We start from the raw sequence: 19,912 nt of genomic DNA on the forward strand, positions 1-19,912 counted from the left end.
ACAATTTACCATCAGATTTATTCAACCTGAAGTTTAAATTTAGATAAATTTAGGGGTCTGTAAAATATATATTCCAAATGCAAATATAAGATAAGGTGACACGTTGCATATTGAGCAGCTGTGAAAATTGTCAACTTTGCCGGCAAGAAGTTTTTCTTGAAAAATTACTGTGCCACAGTTCTTGTATAAAATGAAATATTCTCACCTGCAACAATAGTTTTCCACCAAGGAAATCCTTCCGATATACATAAACTAAAACAATGACACAAATAAATCCCATCCACAAGATGGCATCTGGGAAACTGACGATAAAAAAAACAAAAAAATAACATTTCAATTGAAAGAGCAATTTACTTTGCTGTAGGGCCTTCATGCTTACAAAGTAACTCACTTTTTAGATTCATAACCTATTTTAAAATTTACAAACATCAAGTTTCCAAACATTCACCAGTAAAATAAACAGTTAACATGTCTTTAGCAGCTTAGCTCAAGTTCATCCACAACTCCTGACTTCAGTGTTCAAATTCTGAACATGACGCCTGCAACATGAAGCACTCAAAGAAACCAGTTGAAAAGCTGATCTTACAGTTAAGCTTTGTTAAGTACTTCTAGATTCACTAATACTTTTTTCTATGACCAAGCTTTTGGGCCTTGGTGATTATTTGCAAAGTTTTTCTATTGACGATCAACCTAGATGGAGTGCACATCACTTCCTATGACAGATCATAAGCTGAATATATGCCAACAACTTCCATTTTAGCATTTTTTCTCTTTTTTTGCACAACTCCCATCCTTCAACATGGAAGGGGTTACATGTGAATCAAGAAAAGCTTTGAGAGTAAAATGTATTCATAAGGCAAGTTATTGATTTCTTTTGAATCATAAAGCTCTTCTAGCTTCACAGGCTGTACACATATTTAGTGGTATGACATCCCTTTGGAGGGGTGAGTGAAGAGGGAGTGGTGCTAAACCAATATCTTACAACCGACTGACCTACTACTGCATCTTTACTTGTTTCACAGTGGTGTCATGTTTTGATGTCCATGTTGCTGCCCAGCCTGTGTTTTGTGAAGATACATTAGGCGTAAGAGCTAATGAGAAGGCCGTTTTTGGTGTCATGTTTAAGAGAGGCTTTATGCAATGGAAGGCTTCATTAGTCTTGCAAATACTAGATTTAAATTCCATTGTGGCCTTGAAAAAGCACGTGGAGGATATAAACTAATTGGTTTAGGAAAACAAGAATTGCATTGTCTCTCTCTAAGAATTGAAATCTTGATTACAACATGCATAAAGTTTGGACGTGGAAATATTCGGGGTTACTAAAATGGGCGCCATGTTACAAATTGTTAATTTATCTAGGATTGCAGGAACTTGAGGTATCCGTGGAAAAATCTCAGCAAACATCCCACACCAGCTTAACAGGGCATTCCCCTCCAACAAGTTAGTAATGACTTGATGCAGAGTTCTGGTTCTGGTTTCTAGGGTTGCAAACAGATCTAGATGTGGTGTTCCATAACGCACAAAAGCATTTCTACAAATGACTTGGTTTTAATACCCATTCAAGTGGTGTGGCTGGTTGTATGCTTGCATCCGAGACAGCTGGTTTTTGAACCAAACCTGTAATGCTCTGCTATACAATCTTACATTTGCAATCAAATACATGAAGCTAACATGACCAATAACATCTGGACAGATCTCACTGTCACACTGAGACATCAGGGAATTATACATTTTTCCTGCAATACATTAACCCTTCTTATTGATGGTAAGGCAGTCACCTTCACGGTGCCAAATGCTGCCTTCAAGGATGTCTTCTGTAGTAAGGAGGAGGATTTCTTCGAACTGACAGTGAAGCCCAACTGACGCAGCTGCTTTGCCACTACTTGCTAGTTCAATTATTTTTTAAGCATCTTTTCCTTTATCAACCAATTGCCCCTGTAAGGATACATATGAATGGCTTGCCAACACCTTTGATGCGGACTTTACGCCGAACTGTAACACTTTGAACGGGAAATGTATCCCATCATAACATTTTTGTTGAGCTGGATGCATTGGGGCTCGGAAGTAGCGTGCCAGACTTACTGTCACCATGTAATTGCTTCTCTCCAATAATGGAGTCACCCCCAGGAGAGGTGTGATTGGAAAATTTTGATGAATTTGTTCATGAACTGGCAGTCCGATATTGATCATATATTTAGACTATTTTATGAAATATGACAGTACTCTGAATGTACTCTTATTTCCTGCAGATGATTTTTTCTATTCCATCTTCAGTGTTTCTCATGGCTTCCAGTGATAGGTGTGCTTTCAGTAAAATTTTCTCTACTCTGCCCAGTCCTTCTAAGATTCTTCAGAACTCCTTCGGTGTTCTTCTCGGGGACGAGGATGTTTCAGGTGCCACCACCACTTCGAGAGGTAAGTTGGGTAGTTGTAGGTTAGGTGGGTACCCTGGGATTGGGCACAGGGGGCCGCAGGGCGCCGGGTGCAGGGGTGCCTTTTGACGTCGGGAATCTTACCCTCTGGTTGATCGCGGTTGGGGTGGCACTCGGTTCTAAGGCTGCAGGCTTCTTCAGGGATGTCGAGGGGGGTCCTTGGGTGCCGGACTCGGGGTCACAGTCGCCGTGGGGTCGTCCTCAGGGTCTTTGTCCACTCCGGCACTGGCCAGGCTTGGCTGGTGCAGAGTGTGTTGGGTCCGCGGTTCCGGGCTGCTGCCAGGGGTTAAAAATAGGTTTCTTGAGTAGAGCCTCTACTCATGGGAGTCCCAGGGGCTTAGAGCCAAAAGGTAGCCAGGTCCTCCGGGGTTGGTGAGGTTGCTGGCCACGAGAGATGCCGCACTGGTGCAGGTTCGAGAGTCGACAGGCCGGTAGGGCTGGGGCCAAAGCAGTTGGTGTCTTCTTCTCTTTTTAGCAGCTGCAGGGCAGGTCCTTGTTCTTCTTGCTCTTCTTGTAGTTTTCTATCTGGAATCTGAGGAAGGAAGGTTCAGGGTGCCCCTAAATACTAGATTTAGGGGCGTTACAGGTAGGTGAAGGCCAGGGACCAATGGGTCCTGGTCCTGGGGTGGGTACACCCCCTATCCTGCCTCTCTCCTGTGGGAGGGGGCAGTAGCCTAATCCTGATAGGGTAGGGCCTCCCATCTTCAAGATGGCGAGAGCCCGGAGATGTGCTTCACCTCGCCTCCCCCACCTGAGGGGTGGGGTGGGCAGGCTGGCACATCCCCTGTCCTTGTATGGGGTTTCCGGCCAAGCTTCCCGCCAGAGTGGGGGGTTGCAGTGGCCTGGGGAAACTCCAAATGGCGGCCTGCCTTTGAAGCTTCCCTTTGCTCATCCTGGGGGAGGAGATTTCTCACCTCACCCAGGATGTGCATTGTTGCAGGCCCGGGAGAGCAGGGGCTCTCCCACCCAGGGGTCCAGCAACGTGTCTGCTGTGTGGCAGCCTGGGCACCCTCAGAGCAGACGTGGATTGTAAGTTAGCTGTAAGGGGGCATCTCTAAGATGCCCTCTGGGGTGCTTAGTACATTAAATCCTACACTGGCATCAGTGTGGGTTCAATGTGCTGAGAAGTTTGATACCAAACTTCCCAGGCTTCAGTGTTGCCAATATGGTGCTGTGGAGCTCGTGTTTGACAAGCTCTCAGCACCATGTACTCTTAAATGACAGCACTGCACTTACAGTGCCCAGGAATGGACCCGGGTACTGTAGGGGCACAGGGCTCCTGCTCCTGTGCCCACACCATAGGCGTAATGCACCCAGCTAGAGGGGTGGCTGACATATGCCTTGGCAGTGTAGGTGATGGGCATGGTACACAGTGATGTGTGCCATGTCGACTCTTTGTTTTGTCCTGCACCCAGACACTCAGCCTGCAAGGGCAGTGTGTGTGTAAGGGTACAGGGCCTCTGAGGGTGGCACAATGAGTGCTGCAGCCCTTAGAGGCCTTCCCTGGCCACAAGGCCCTGGGTACCTAGGGTACCATTTATCAGGGGCCGACATGTGGCTAGGGTTTGCCAATTTGGAGTTTGTGTGGTTTAAGGAAGGAACATAGGCCCTGGGCACCTGATTGGCAGGAACCCAGGGTACACTCAATCGAAGTACATTCAGCAATTTAGCAAAAAGTGGGGGCATACCATGCAAGAAAGATGGCACTTTCTCACAAGAGCTCACCAGTCCAATTCAAAGGCTACATCCCCAGGAACACAGGTTGGACAACTGGCTTCTCCTTCCCTGTTGCCAGTCTGTATACCTCAACAATAGAGCAGCCCATCTCTTAACTTTCCCATTTGCCCTTCAAAGGCAGCTTCTCCTTTGAAGCTCGTCTTTTGGGCCAACACCCATGTGGCTTACTGTGGGACGGAGGTAGCACTTCTCTCCTGTGCAGGACCCTATTGTATATTGTCCTGATAGTCGTTAGCATATCTCCCCAAAAGGACAGAAAGCTGTCTGACGCACAGAAAGCGGTATGACGGGCAGACCCAGCGTACGAAAATAAACGAGCACTGGAAACTTTGGATAACTAAAGTGGCAACTTTTAAAGTTTCACTTTGCCCACCAGTGACCATGAATTTAATCTAATCATTAAATCAGATTTGATGCACTGATTCTTTTGATACCTTAGATTACAAACGTTATTAGCCCCCACACAGACGCTAGCAGGGCTGAGATTTAAGCTTGTAACTCTGTAGTTGAAAATGGGACTATCCTATCCACAGATTGTTTACTGTTGTAACATGAAAAAGTACATGACCACTTGTTAAACAAACAGCACCCTGCTTAGGGACGCATAGGCGAACCTTAAGGTTAACTTGCGTATATTGAAAAGGGAAGTTTGTACTTTGCCATTACTTTAAACTGCAAGGTCGAGTTAGCAGTTTTAAACTGCCCTTCCAGTCTGAAGTTGCAGGATAGGACCCATGTTTTACCTTGTCACGCTCGTGGTGGCACAAGCAGTGCTGTAGTCCAAGAGTGACACCTCGACTTATAGGCCCCTAGCCACCACTGACAATATATACTATGGACTCACAAGTTGAGCTATGCCATTTGGGGGACAAGTTAATTAAACACACACCATTTCAAGGGGCAGACTACATGCATTGAGCCCTGTTTAGCATGGCTTAGGGCATTTCATATCCATTACACCAGAAAAGATTGGTCAAAATGGGGGGCAGGGGCAAAAAGTGGCAGTAAAACTACAAGAAGCCCGCTTCCTTAATTATCACCAGAATCTTTTGTCTATGATACGTAGTTTCTGACAAATGAGCCCCTAAAGAATATAAACACAATTTGGGGCAAGGAACTCTATAAAAAAAATAACCTGCAGAGGCTAATATATCTGCGCTCAATAAAAACTGAGAAACCAATTGGGTTGCAAGCTGGTTTCTTGACAACAGGGACTTAACTGTGCAGTACCTCAAAATGTGTGGCAATATATGCAACACAGATCAGGTAAGAAAATTATCACACCATCTGTATGCTCAGCTGCTCTAAACATTGTAAGAAGTAATAAATGTCTGCACACTCTTGAAAAATAGGATGACAGATTAAAGGAAGATTGCTAGAATAGACAATCAGAAAAGCAACACACAGAACGCAAAAACTTGAACAATTAGGAAAGCAATTATTGGACAAACACACAACCAGTAAACTCAGATAGCAGCATGCATACAGATAACAAAAAGTGCCATTAAAAGGAAACCTGAACACTGTGATGAGTGGTATGTGAATTCATGAGATCAAATAAACATATAGGTATGTCAATACCGAACTGGATGTTGGCTACTTACTCGCTCTGGTCTTGTCTTTCGACCTGGGGGCTTCAAAATGTCATCCACATTTTTTGTCTCTGGTTTCCTTTCGACACGTGGAGCTGGAGGCGGTGGTGGGGCAACCGGTGGTTGAGTAGCTAGTCTCTCTTCAGGGAAAATTCTTCGATCTCCTACAATGAAACCATTTGAGAAGATGTAAATATTTATGTTAATTGATGGGACCACTATTAGAGCACCAACCTTCTAAGAAGCGTGATTACAAATGATAAGATTTGTTGGATAACTTATAAAGTGCAAACAAATGTCCGAGGGTGGCAAAGCACTAAAGTGGTTAGTCTACTTGGGGGCGAGAGCATCATCCCTATATAAAAAAAAAAAAACCTTACAAGGCAAAAAGCCAGGTCTTCAAGATGAAGGGAAGATAGAAAAACCTATGCAGTCATGCAAGTTCCTGGTCCATCCAATATTTGCTCTCCAATCAAATTTGCACTCTAGAGTACAAGGTAGAGGCAAACAGGTCACCCAAAGTGAATCCCCAACAGCAGTTACCATGGCTACTGCCCACTCAGTCCACATCATGGCCACAACCTTTTACAAGTCTTATTCCTGAGGCCCTGGGGAAGTCAGAAGCTACTGGGCCATACCCTTGTGTAGACAAGATAGTTTACCACTGGTGTTCTTTGGCCACAATACTATTAACTTTGGACATGGATCATATTGACTTTGTTGGGGTGTCTGGCTGCCATTATTTCTATGAAATACTTGCCTTTAGTGTCACCGTATCTGATCACCAGGAGATGGAGTGGCTAGAGGTTCAATACAGTATTACCTTAAGCACCACAAAATATCATTGTCCAGTCAGTGCTTAAGTTTATAAACATGAAAGGGCTAAACAAAAAAATACTGATATACTTAAAATAACACACAAAGAAACCAGAAGGTTTTAACATTCCGGGCCAGAAACACAACACAGCATCTTCATAGCTTCCTTGTTGACATTCAGCTCTCTGATCAATGTTAACATATGTGGGGTTCCTTTGGGTCACTTAGGAGCATTAGCATATCTTAGAAACATACAGGATTCACTGGCGGTGCCCAAACTCTCCTTTGACCTGCTAGTGATACCCAAAAATAACAGTCTAAGAATGTCACCTCAAATTATTCCATTGATTAAAAGTGCAACAAGCTAAAAGCTCCAAAAGGCCCCTCCTCAAAACTAAGCACCTAAATAAGGTGTCCACCCACAGTCACCTTTGGGTTTTTCTGCTGGTTTCTAGGATGATACGGTATGTAGTGACAAGAGCCTGACAGTAGGAAGTCAAAATCTAGAATCCAGAAAAGGACTCAATTGGACTCTGCCAGGACAGCTGGCAAGGTCATGACTAGATACCACTTCTGTTCCTTAAGATGCATTTATGAGAAAAAGGGTTGGGGGTTGTTTCACACCATCCACAAGTCACAGTTGGGATTTTATATTGGACAGGTCATCTTTAGGACTAGGCACACACATCATTCACTGGAATCATTGATGGCCATGGTAACTGAACTGATTTAGAGTAAGAGTGACAGCCACATTGGCAAGTGACACCTTTTAAAGCTCAATAGCTAACGATCTGATTCAAGCATAATAAAGGTGACCATCAGCCAAAAGATCAGACTCCCTGCAAAAGGATGAACACTGACCATCTCCCAGTCCCACTACAGTTTATGTTAAGAAACTGTAATGTCTTTCAAACACAGTTAACTCGACCTAGATGAAAAGGTGACTGAACTTTACAAAAATATTTTGATTTGTTCTAGAGAGATATGGTCTATGAAGAAATGCTGGAAGAAAGAAGTTCTCTTCCGCAGTTACAGTTCTCTCCCAGATGTGAGAAAATGCCATCTTTCTTTCATGGTATGCCCCCACTTATTGCTGAATGTACTTTGAGTGTGCCCTGGACTCCTGCCAATCAGGTGCCCAGGGCCTATGTTCCTTCCCTAAACAAAAACCTCAAACCCAAATTGGCAAACCCTGGCCTCATGTCAGCCCCCGGTAAGTGGTACACTAGGTACCCAGGGCCTTGTGACCAGGGAAGGCCTCTAAGGGCTGCAGCACTCATTGTGCCACCCTTAGAGGCCCTGCCCTGGCAGGCTGAGTGTCTGGGTACAAGACATAACAGAGTCAACATGGCACACATCCCTGTGTGCCATGCCCACAATCTACACTGCCCTGGCATACATCAGACACCCTTCTAGCTGGGTGCCTGTGGTGTGGGCAGGAGCCCTGTGCACCTACAGGCCCCAGGTCCATTCCTGGGCCCTGTAAGTGCAGTGCTGCCATTTACGAGTACATGATGCTGGGAGCTTGTCAAACACGAACTCCACAGCACCATAATGGCAGCACTGAAGACTGAGAAGGTTGGTATCAAACTACTCAGCACATTGAATCCACACTGATGCCAGTGTGGGATTTAATGTACCAAGCACCACAGAGGGCATCTTAGAGAGGCCCACTGAAACCTAACCTACAATCCACGTCTGTTCTGAGGCTGCGTAGGCTGCCACACAGCAGACATGTTGCTGGACCCCTGGGTAGGAGAGCCCCTGCTTTCCTGGGTCTGCAACAATGCACATCCTGGGCGAGGTACTAAATCTCCTCCCCCAGGATGGGCAGGGGGAAGCTTCAAAGGCATGCCGCCTCTGTGAGCTTCCCCAGGCCACTGCAACCCCCCACTCTGGTGGGAAGCTTGGCCGGAAACCCCAAATAAGGACAGGAGATGTGCCAGCCTGCCAAACCCACCCCTCAGGTGGGGGAGGCGAGGTGAAGCACATCTCCAGGGCTCTTGCCATCTTGAAGATGGGAAGCCCTGCCCAATCAGGATTAGGATACTGCCCCCCTCCCACAGGAGAGAGGCAGGATAGGGGGTGTACCCACCCCAGGACAGGGACCCATTGGTCCCTGCCCTTCACCTACCTGTAACGCCCCTAAATGAATATGCTACTTACCAGTATGCATCTGTTCTTGGCATGTAGGGCTGCTGACATTCATATCTGTGCATAGATCGCCGCCTAGTGTTGGGTCCGGATGTTTGCACGTTGTTGTCCTGGAAGAGTCTTCGAAGTATCCTTGGATAGGTGACTCCTCCCCTGGACTACAGTGCGCATGGGCATCCTCTCCATCCTCAGATTGTTTTTCGCCATTGTGGCAGTGATGGAGTAGATACAGAAAGTGATGACCATGCTTGCAGTAATTCTGAGAGCTGCAGCTGCGACAGGCGCCGGGGAGGAGGGAGGGCGATATGAATGTCAGCAGCCCTACATGCCAAGAACAGATGCATACTGGTAAGTAGCATATTCAGTTCGAGGCATGTGGGCTGCTGAATTCATATCTGTGCATAGAATACATAGCAGTGCCCTCTATTAGCGGCGGCTACCAGTGCCAGCTGCAGCGGTCTGAAAAAGTGTTTTGAGAACAGCCTGTCCTACAGCTGCCTGCTGTTTTGACTGCACGTCTACACAATAGTGTTTTGTAAATGTGTGTGTAGTGGACCATGTGGCTGCTCTGCATATATCATGCAGGGGAATATTTCCTAGAAAAGCCATGGAAGCCCCCAACTTGCGCGTTGAGTGGGCTCGTGGTGGAATAGTTAATGTGCGTTTTGCCTTTTGATAACAGATTTGAATACACTTAACTATCCATCTGGCTATCCCTGCTTTGGAGATGGCGTTACCTTTGTGGTGCGGGGCAAAGGCAACGAACAGTTGTTTTGTTTTCCTGAAGGGTTTAGTTCTGTCGATGTAGTACATGAGGGCCCTCCGTACATCTAGTGTATGTAGTGCCCTTTCTGCGACAGTTTGTGGGTTTTGGAAGAAAACGGGCAGTTCAATAGTTTGATTCATGTGGAACTGCGATATTACTTTGGGCATGAATTTGGGGTTGGTACGTAGTACGACCCTATTGGCGTGAACCTGTATGAATGGCTCTTGAACGGTTAGTGCCTGGAGTTCACTAACTCTTCTTAAGGAAGTAATCGCTACCAGGAAGGCTACTTTCCAGGTAAGGAATTGAATCTCGCATGAGTGTAGAGGTTCAAAGGGTGGACCCATCAGGCGTGTGAGGACCAAGTTGAGGTTCCACATTGGAGCCGGTGGGTGGCTTGGTGGAATGACTCGTTTGAGTCCTTCCAAGATTGCTTTGATGGCAGGCACTCTGAATAGTGAGAGGTGCTGCCTGGTTTGCAGATAGGCTGATATTGCGGTCAAATGGACACGTATAGAGGTGTACGCCAGATTGCATCGGTATAGGTGTAAGAGGTAACAGATGATGTTTTGGATGGATGCGTCCAGCGGGTTAATGTCATTATTACCGCAATAAATGACGAACCTTTTCCATTTGGCTGCATAGCAAGCCCTTGTAGTGGGTCTCCTGGCCTCCTTGATGATGTCCATACAGTCAGGTGGCAGGTTGAGATAGCCAAACTCTAGGACTTCAGGAGCCAGATCGCCAGGTTCAGCTGTTGCGGATCTGGGTGCTGAATCTCTCCATGGTTCTGCGTCAAATGCGCGGGTTTGATCCGCAGCCTTTGATGCGGCACCACGGAAAGTTCGAGGAAGGTGGTGTACCACGGCTGGCGTGCCCACATTGGAGCAACTAGGACGAGTGTCAGGGAGTGTTGTCTGAGTTTGCGAGCCACCAGCGGTATCAACGGCGCTGGGGGAAAAGCGTACGCAAATCTGCCGGACCAGTTCATCCATATCGCATTGCCCTGCGACTGCGGATGGGGGAACCTGGCGGCGAAGCTTTGGCATTTTGCGTTTTCGCTTGTCGCGAATAGGTCTATCTCTGGATGACCCCACTGCTGGAAGTACGGTTGGAGTACCGATGGGTGTAGCTCCCACTCGTGCATCTGGTGGCTGTGTCTGCTGAGCAGATCCGCCATCTGGTTGTCCTTGCCAGGGAGGTGTTCCGCCATGAGGAACATGTTCCTCTGAATGGCCCACTTCCACATGCTCTGAGCCAGATGAGACAACTGTGGAGAGTGTGTTCCTCCCTGCTTCTGTATGTAGTACATTGCGGTCATGTTGTCCGTCCGGATCAACACGACCTTGTTGCATAGATGTACTTTGAATGCCTTCATGGCCAGGAAGATTGCCATCAGATCCAGAAGGTTGATGTGCATCTTCTTTTGTTGTGTCGTCCATAGGCCCTGCACAGTGTAGTGGAGTACATGAGCTCCCCATCCCTGGAGAGACGCGTCCGCAGTCAGTACTATCTGTGGGACAGGCTCTTGGAATGGTCGGCCCTTGCAAAGGTTTTGTGGATTCCACCAATGCAGAGAGTTGTATGCCCGACCACTCACCAACACTAGGTCTTTCAATTGTCCTTGAGCCTGATTCCACTGACGTGCTAGGCACTCCTGAAGCGGGCGCATGTGTAATCTCGCGTGCGGGACTATGAAGATGCAGGAGGCCATCATGCCTATCAACTGCATAAACACTCGCACTGGAAGTGAGTGATTGGGTTTGAACTTGGAGATCAGCAGTTGTATGCTGTTGATCCTCACTAAATTTGGCTGAGCTGTGGCCGCCAGAGTGTCTATAGTCGCACCTAGGTACTGTTGTACGTGTGCGGGCTGGAGATGGGACTTTGGGTAATTTAGTGAGAATCCCAGACTGTGGAGGAGATGAATGGTGCGGGACATGTGGCTGGCACATTGCTGGGCTGACTTCGCTTGAACGAGCCAGTCGTCTAGGTAGGGGTAGACGTGTATATGCTGCCTCCGTAGATGTGCTGCCACTGTAGCTAAGCACTTCGTGAAAACCCTGGGCGCTGTTGTCACGCCGAAGGGAAGGACTTTGAATTGATAGTGCTGCCCCTGAACAGTGAACCTGAGGTATTTTTTGTGTGAGGGGTGGATGGGTATGTGGAAATACGCATCCTTGAGGTCCAGTGTGGCTAGGAAGTCTCCCTGCTTGAGAAGCGGAAGGACTTGCTGTAGAGTGAGCATATGAAAGTGCTCTGAAAGAATGTACTGGTTCAGGGGTCTCAGGTCTAATATAGGTCTGAGTGAACCGTCCTTTTTTGGAATTAGGAAGTAGAGGGAGTACACCCCCGTACCCTGCTCGTGGATGGGTACGACCTCTATAGCGCCTTTTAGAAGCATACTTTGCACCTCTTTCTGTAAGAGCGTTAAGTGCTCTGAGGACATAGGACGGTTTCTTGGAGGAATTGTGGGTGGAGTGGAGGTTAGCTCTAGACAGTAACCGTATTTTACAATATCTTTGACCCACCTGTCCGTGGTGATGGAGTTCCACGTGGACAGGAACCTTTGTAGCCTTCCCCCGACAGGTGTTATGTGGTCGGGAGGAAGGGAGAGGGCGTCACTGCTTGTTCTTGGGGGAGGACCTGGTGTTGCCGTAGCCGCGTCCTCTGCCCTTCGTACTGGAGCCACGATATCCACCCCGGGTGTTTTTATCGTAGGTGGTCTGTGTATTGCCTTTGTTATATATTTGTTGTGACCCCTGTCCTCTACCTGCTCCCTTGTTTCCGGGGCGACGAAAGGAGCCGCTCCGAAAGGACTGAGTTTGGAGAGCGCCCATGGACTTTGCAGTGTCCGTGTCCTTTTTTATCTTTTCAAGGGTGGTGTCAACCTCTGGCCCGAATAGATAGTCGGGGTTGACAGGCTGGTTGAGTATATTGTTTTGTACCTCAGGCTTGAATCCTGAGATTCGTAACCAGGCATGTCGTCGCAGCATGACGCTTGTGTTTATGGCCCTGGCAGCCTTGTCTGCAGCATCTAGTGCACACTTGATGGAAGCATTCGTGAGTAGCTGTCCTTCTCTGATGAGCATTTCTGCGCCTTCCTTGAACTGGTCAGGGAGATGTTGGAATATTTGCTCGAGTGTGTCATAGTGCGCTCTATCATAGCGAGCAAGGAGCGCTTGAGTGTTGGCTATGCGCCATATGTTGGCTGCTTGGGCGGCAACTCTCTTGCCAGAGGTCTCTAACACCTTGGACTCTTTGTCCGGGGGAGGAGCGTCACCTGTCGTTTGCGAGTGTGCCCTCTTGCGAGCATTCGCTACGACAATGGAGTCTAGTGGTAATTGTCCTCTGATGTAAGTAGGGTCCCCAGGTGCTGATCGGTATTTCTTATCAATCCTGGGGTTTATCACTCGTGCCCTGGTGGGTTCCTTGAAAATGTCCTTGGCTGGTTTGAGGACTCCTTTCAACATGGGCAGAGTCTTTACATGCCGTTCTGAGGATGCGAAAGTGTCCATAAGAAAGTCATCTTCGACGGTGTCAGAGTGAAGCTGCACCCCATGGTTATTGGCAGCACGTTCAATAAGAGCGTTGAAGGCTGCAGTATCCTCTGTGGGGGATGTTTTTGCCCCATAGAGTTGTGGGTCCTGTGTATCGAGAGATGCACCTGGGTCCACCGGGTCGCCCCAAGTGTGATCAGGGTCCTGCTGGTCATCAGGGTCTGTGTCTCCATGGTAGGGGACTTGGTCATCCATGTAGTCCTCCAACGCATCCGTGTCGGAACGTGTGGGGGAGAATAGTTGTGGATCCTGGTAGGATGAGTGGAAAGGTTCATAAAGGAGAGGTTCTGATTCTACAGGCAGCTTCCTTTTTAGTGGGATCCTGAAAGGGTCCAACGGTGGTTCCGAAGTTATCCTTCGCTCGTGGAGAATCATCCTGCCAGTGTTGGCGTCGATGACACGTGACGGAGACGTCTCAGCAGGTGTAATCGTAGTCTGGGTGACCCGTGTCCTGAGTTGGAACATTTTCGGGATTGTTGACGGAGGCAAGCCAAAGGTAATGTTGGCTGGCACCGAAGAGGCTGCCGGAGCTTCGATGGGACCGGAACCCGACGGGTCCTGGAGGGCAGCCTTGGTTTTGCTGCTTTGTGTCGCACCAGGTCGTCCTTGGGGCGCCTTTGAGGCTTTGGCACCGACCAGGTTCGTAGAGGCGGCCGTGGACTTTTTCGGCGCCGGTGTTTCATCGAGTCGAGGTGCGGAGATGACCGTCGACGTCTTCGATGCGTGAGGCTTTGGTGTCGTCGAGGGAGCGATGCGAGGCGCAGCAGGCGGCGCAGCCCTCGGTGTCAGTGGCGTTGGTGCCGGGAGCCGAGTAGGTTTGTCGGCGCCGAAGGCCTTTTTCCGTTTATCGACTCCGACGTCGCCCGCTTCAAGTTCGGCACCGAAGTCTCTCTTGGTGCGGTCGGTGTCGACGCGTCGCGCTGGCGTCGAAGGCGTGGAAGGCCTCGATCCGACCAGCGCCACTTTCGGTTTCGTTGGAACCGGAGCAGCTTTCGGTTTCGGTTTTATGGAAGGGAAACCAGCTGGTTTAAGCGGTAATGGCTGCCGCTGGGTGTCCGAGGCCGGGCCCGAGGGCAGGGCCTAAGAACTGCGGGATGGGTCTCGGGTAAGGCCCGAAGGCGATCCCTCGACCGGAGCCATAGGCCGTGGAACTGGGCCCTCTTCGGTGTGAACAGGTAGGCCTTGTTCATCATTGGAGCTACTCTCTTCGGCCCCTAAGGCCTCCTCGTCGTCTCCTACCTCGGTGTCGTCTTCACCTCTGTGGAAGAGTGATTCGTCGACTTCGTCCGATCCGGATCCGTGTTCAGAAACGGGACTGGAGGGTAAGATTTCCAATTCTTCGACGTCTTCGGCCTCGTTGAAGATGTCTGCTGGGGCCGGTGCCGCATGCTGCGCTTCGAGTCTCGCCGATTCCGTAGAGTCTTTTTTGAACGGAACCGGGCACAGGCAATGCATGTCGATTCGTCGTGGTCCGGCGAAAGGCATTTGTTGCACACCGGATGGACGTCGATGTGTGGGTACTTCGCATTGCATACCGGACACCTCTTGAATGGCGTCCTCGATTCCATCGTCGAAGTAGTCGATGAACAGGTAAATGCGAAAAAAGTCGGTGCTGAAAGTTAGTAAACTAACAAGGTTGTATTGAAAACCGATCGATAAACAGTACCGACGCGAACTAAAGGCCTTTTGGCCTCGACAAAATATTTTCCTAACTTGAGCTAAGATAGCACATCTGTGAGAAAGTGGCTCTGTATATACTGTTCCCTAATAGGTACAGGGTGTACAGAGTCCACAGTCCCCCAGAGGCTGATAGAGGTCAAAGTTAGGTATGACCTTACTCTCAAAAGTGGTAGCTTGGTCGAGCAGTAAGGCAGTACCAGAGGACAGTGTAAAGCATTTATTGTACACACTCAGTCAGCAAATGGTTTCACACACTCAATAACTGAACTCTAGGCCAATGATTTGTATATATAAAATATATGCTTGTTTTATTTTTAGAACCACAAAGGGGGTAAAAATATACTTTCTCAGAATGAGAGGTTGAATATAAATACTTTTGTCTTAAGCAATACATTTGTGTAAACAGTCACAGTTGGTTGCAATAAACAATCCTATTTCCTAAACATAACAATGCATTGAGCTCAATGGTAAATTCAGGTTATTTGTAATAAATTACTTTTCAGATTACTTTTGGAATTCCAGGTCTGGATCCTAGAACCAGCCTGGGGTCAGTATTCAGAATCAAGTGATGAAAGTCGACTTAATAACTGTAATGATTTTTAAATAATATTTAGCTATTTCAAAAGTTAGCACTTAGAAAATATTTCACAGAAAACATTCAATGGATCTCTATGGCAAGAAATTCAAATTGCAGGTAGAGTACTTTATCGTTACTTTAGTAATCCAGGACTGGGTGCCTAGACCCAGGACTGGGGTCCTTATCAAAAGCAGGTAAGTAATTTCGTTTGCAGAAATGGTACGATTTTAAAGGAATATGCTACTTACCAGTATGCATCTGTTCTTGGCATGTAGAGCTGCAGAGTTGTACACTTAGCATAGGTCGCCATCTGGTGTTGGGCCCGGATGTTTGCAGTTTGTTTTTCTTCTTGGACAGTCTTTGGAAGTCACGAGTTTGGTGACTCCTCCTTCGGTCCGTACTGCGCATGGGCTTCGGCTCCATCCTCAGATTGTTTTTCGCCAACAGGGAAATGATGGAGCGTAGTAATAACAGTGAGAAACCCATGTGTTGTATCTAAATAAGATGTACTGGAACGGATACAGGTAGCCGGGGAGGCGGGTGGGCGTGTACAACTCTGCAGCTCTACATGCCAAGAACAGATGCATACTGGTAAGTAGCATATTCCGTTCGAGGCATATGAGCTGCAGATTGTACACTTAGCATAGATTATATAGCAGTACCCAACCTTAGCGGCGACCACCGGTATCCGTTGCAGCTGTTTGAAAAAGTGTCTTTAGTACAGCCTGGCCCACCCTAGCTTGCTGCTTGGAATGCACATCTACACAGTAGTGTTTTGTGAAGGTGTGCGGTGTAGACCATGTGGCTGCCTTGCAGATGTCATCTAAGGGTATATTCCCTAGAAAAGCCATAGAAGCCCCTAACTTTCTTGTAGAATGGGCTTTAGGGGGAACAGATAATGTTCTCTTTGCCTTTTGATAGCAAATTTGTATGCATTTTACAATCCACCTAGCTATCCCTGATTTTGAAATGGGGTTGCCTTTATGTGGTGGAGAGAAGGAAACAAACAATTGTTTAGTCTTCCTGAAGGGTTGCGTTCTTTGTATGTAGTATAGTAACGCCCTTTTTACATCAAGTGTGTGTAAGGCCCTTTCTGCAACAGATTGGGGTTGCGAGAAGAAGACAGGGAATTCCACTGATTGATTGAGGTGGAAGGGGGAAATGACCTTGGGCAGAAACTTCGGATTTGTGCGAAGTATGACCTTGCTGTGATGCATTTGTATGTAGGGTTCCTGTATGGTGAACGCTTGTATTTCACCAACCCTTCTAAGGGAAGTGATAGCTACAAGGAAAGCTGTTTTCCAGGTGAGAAACTGTAGCTCACATTTGTGCATTGGTTCGAAGGGCGGACCCATTAGTCGTGTAAGAACTAAATTTAGATTCCATACAGGGGAAGGTGGTGCCCTGGGAGGAATTACTCGTTTAAGGCCTTCCATGAAGGCTTTAATAGCGGGCACTCTGAAGAGTGATAAATGCTGCCTGTTTTGTAGATAAGCAGCGATCGCTGCTAGGTGTAGGCGTATGGATGAATATGCCAGGTTACACCTGTGAAGATGGAGCAGATAGCATATGATGTGCTGTATGGATGCATCTAGAGGGTCGATTGTATTGTTGCGGCAGTAAATTACAAATCTTTTCCACTTTGCGGCATAGCATGCTCTAGTGGTAGGACGTCTGGCTTCCATGATGATGTTCATACAATCAGGGGGAAGGTTAAGGTATCCGAATTCTAGGATTTCAGGAGCCAGATCGCCAGGTTGAGCTGAGCTGGGTCCGGGTGCCTGATTTCGCCATGGTTCTGGGTTAGGAGGCATGGGGATAGATGCAGTTTTTGATGTGGTACCACTGACAGTTGTAGTAGCGTGGTGTACCACGGCTGCCTGGCCCACGTCGGAGCTACCAGAATGAGTGTGAGGGAGTGCTGTTGTAGCTTCCTGACCACTAATGGAATTAGTGGGAGAGGTGGAAAGGCGTATGCAAATCTGCCTGACCAGTTCATCCATATCGCATTGCCCTTGGACAATGGGTGTGGGTATCTGGCGGCGAAGCTTGGGCATTTTTTGTTTTCGTGGGTGGCGAAGAGGTCTATCTGAGGATGCCCCCACTGTTGGAAGAATGGGTGAAGAACTTGTGGATGCAGTTCCCATTCGTGTATTTGTTGCGTTTGTCTGCTGAGCAGATCTGCCATGGTGTTTTGTACGCCTGGAACGTGCTGTGCCAGGAGAAAGATGTTTTGAGGAATTGCCCATCTCCATATGCTCTGGGCTAAGCGGGAGAGCTGGGGAGAGTGTGTCCCCCCCTGTTTTTAGATATAATACATTGCAGTCATATTGTCTGTGCGAATGAGGACTGCTTTGCCCGAAATCTGTTTTTGGAAAGATTTTAGGGCTAGAAAGATCGCCAAGAGCTCCAGATGGTTGATGTGGAGCGATTTTTGCTGTGGCGTCCATAGACCTTGCATGGTGAGGTGTAGAAGGTGCGCTCCCCAGCCGGAGAGCGATGCGTCCGCTGTTAGAATCACCTGAGGAACCGGGTCCAGGAACGGCCGACCTTTGGAAAGGTTTGTGGTGTTCCACCACTGCAGAGAGTGATGTGTGCGGCCGTCCACCAACACCAGATCCGTCAGCTGACCCTGGGCCTGGTTCCACTGTTGTGCTAGGCACTCTTGAAGTGGACGCATGTGGAGTCTTGCATGGGGCACTATGAAAATGCAAGACGCCATCATTCCTATGAGCTTCATAAACACTCTTGCTGGAAGAGAGTGCTGAGGAAGGAATGTTTTGCGTAAGGCTTGAATGCTTGTGATTCTGGCTGAGTTTGGATAGGCAATACCCTTGGAGGTGTCTATAGTGGCCCCGAGGTATTGCTTTGTGTGAGATGGTATGAGGTGGGACTTTTGGTAGTTCACCGTGAAGCCTAGCTGGTGGAGCAGTTGGATGGTGCTGTTTGTATGCTGCACACATTGGTCGTAGGACGCGGCTTTTATCAGCCAGTCGTCTAGGTAAGGGAAGACGTGAATATGTTGACGTCTGAGGTGTGCTGCTACTACTGCTAGGCATTTGGTAAACACCCGTGGTGCGGTGGTGACCCCGAAGGGGAGAACCGTGAATTGGTAATGTTGCCCGTCCACCACGAACCTGAGGTATTTCCTGTGAGAGGGGTGTATTGGAATGTGAAAGTATGCGTCTTTCAGATCCAAGGTTGTGAGAAAGTCTCCCTGGCAGAGGAGTGGGAGGACTTGTTGTAGAGTGACCATGTGAAAATGGTCTGAGTGTATGTAGGCATTTAGAGGCCGGAGGTCCAGAATGGGTCTGAGGGTCTCGTCTCTCTTTGGTATTAAGAAATATAGAGAGTAGACCCCTAGATTTCGTTGGTTGACGGGGACCTGCTCTATAGCATGTTTTTGCAGGAGTGAAAGTACCTCTTGTTTGAGCAGTGTGGAATGTTCTTGAGACATTGGACGGTGCCTTGGTGGGATATTGGGTGGGGTAGATGTTAGCTCTAGACAGTACCCTGACCGAATGATTTGGGTCACCCATTTGTCCGATGTTATGGACTCCCATACGTGGATAAAGTTTTGTAGTCTGCCCCCGACCGGAGTGGAATGGTCTGGGGGGAGCGGAGGGGAGTCATTGTGCGGGGGGGGTGGCAGAACGGGTGTTGTTGGTTTTGCCCCTGCCCTTATTGTTGTTACCCCTGTAACCACCTCTCTGATTGCCCTTTGAAAAGGTATTTTGAGGAGGGGACTTGTAGGAGGTAGAGGCGTTATCGGTGGAGGAGCCTCTACCTGTGCCACGAAAGGACGAGCGTCGAAAGGAACGTTTGGAGGCTTGTGTTTGGAGTGCCCCCATAGACTTTGCTGTGTCTGTGTCTTTCTTCATCTTTTCGAGCGCTTCGTCTACCTTTGGCCCAAAGAGTGTTTCCTGGTCAAAGGGGTGATTGAGTATGGATGCCTGGACTTCAGGTTTGAACCCTGAGATCCTGAGCCAGGCGTGGCGGCGAAGCAGGACACTGGTATTTATGGCCCTAGAAGCAGTGTCGGCTGCATCGAGGGCACACTTAATGGAGGTGTTTGTGATTAGTTTACCCTCCTGTATAAGGTCATGAGCCTTGTGCTTGTATTTTTCTGGAAGGTGCTGCATAAGAGCCTCTAGTTCGTCATAGTGTGCTCTATCATATCGCGCAAGCAGTGCTTGTGTGTTTGCAATGCGCCACATGTTTGCAGCTTGGGAGGCGGTGCGTTTACCAGACGCGTCCAGAAGTTTAGATTCTTTGTCTGGCGGTGGGGCATCTCCTGAGGATTGGGAGTTAGCCCGCTTTCTAGCTGTGGAGACAACTAGGGAATCTAGGGGAGCAGGGCCCTTGATGTAAGCAGGGTCTGTGGGTGCCGCCTTGTACTTCTTCTCTATTCTAGGGTTCAGTACTCTGGCTCTGACAGGGTCTTTGAACACCTCTGTAGCGTGCTTGGTGACACCCTTAAGCATGGGTAAAATGGAAGTAGATTTGTCTTGTATATCAAATGTATCCAGTAGGAAGTCTTCTTCTACTGGTTCACTGTGCATGTCCACCCCATGGTAGTGTGCTGCTCTCTGCACTAA

General features: G+C 48.1%; 1 protein-coding gene across 2 annotated transcripts in view; it reads right to left on the bottom strand.

The window, feature by feature from the left end:
* The window catches only part of YLPM1 (YLP motif containing 1), an 820,959-nt gene that overhangs the window by 435,245 nt on the left and 365,802 nt on the right, over nucleotides 1–19,912 (bottom strand). For both annotated transcript variants that reach the window (XM_085626748.1, XM_085626747.1), the window contains exon 10: nucleotides 5,774–5,925. In XM_085626748.1, the coding sequence (XP_085482874.1) occupies nucleotides 5,774–5,925 (152 nt within the window). The remainder of the gene's footprint in view (nucleotides 1–5,773; nucleotides 5,926–19,912) is intronic.

This window comes from Triturus cristatus, chromosome 9 (assembly GCF_964204655.1).
Source record: "Triturus cristatus chromosome 9, aTriCri1.1, whole genome shotgun sequence".
Taxonomy (NCBI): domain Eukaryota; kingdom Metazoa; phylum Chordata; class Amphibia; order Caudata; family Salamandridae; genus Triturus; species Triturus cristatus.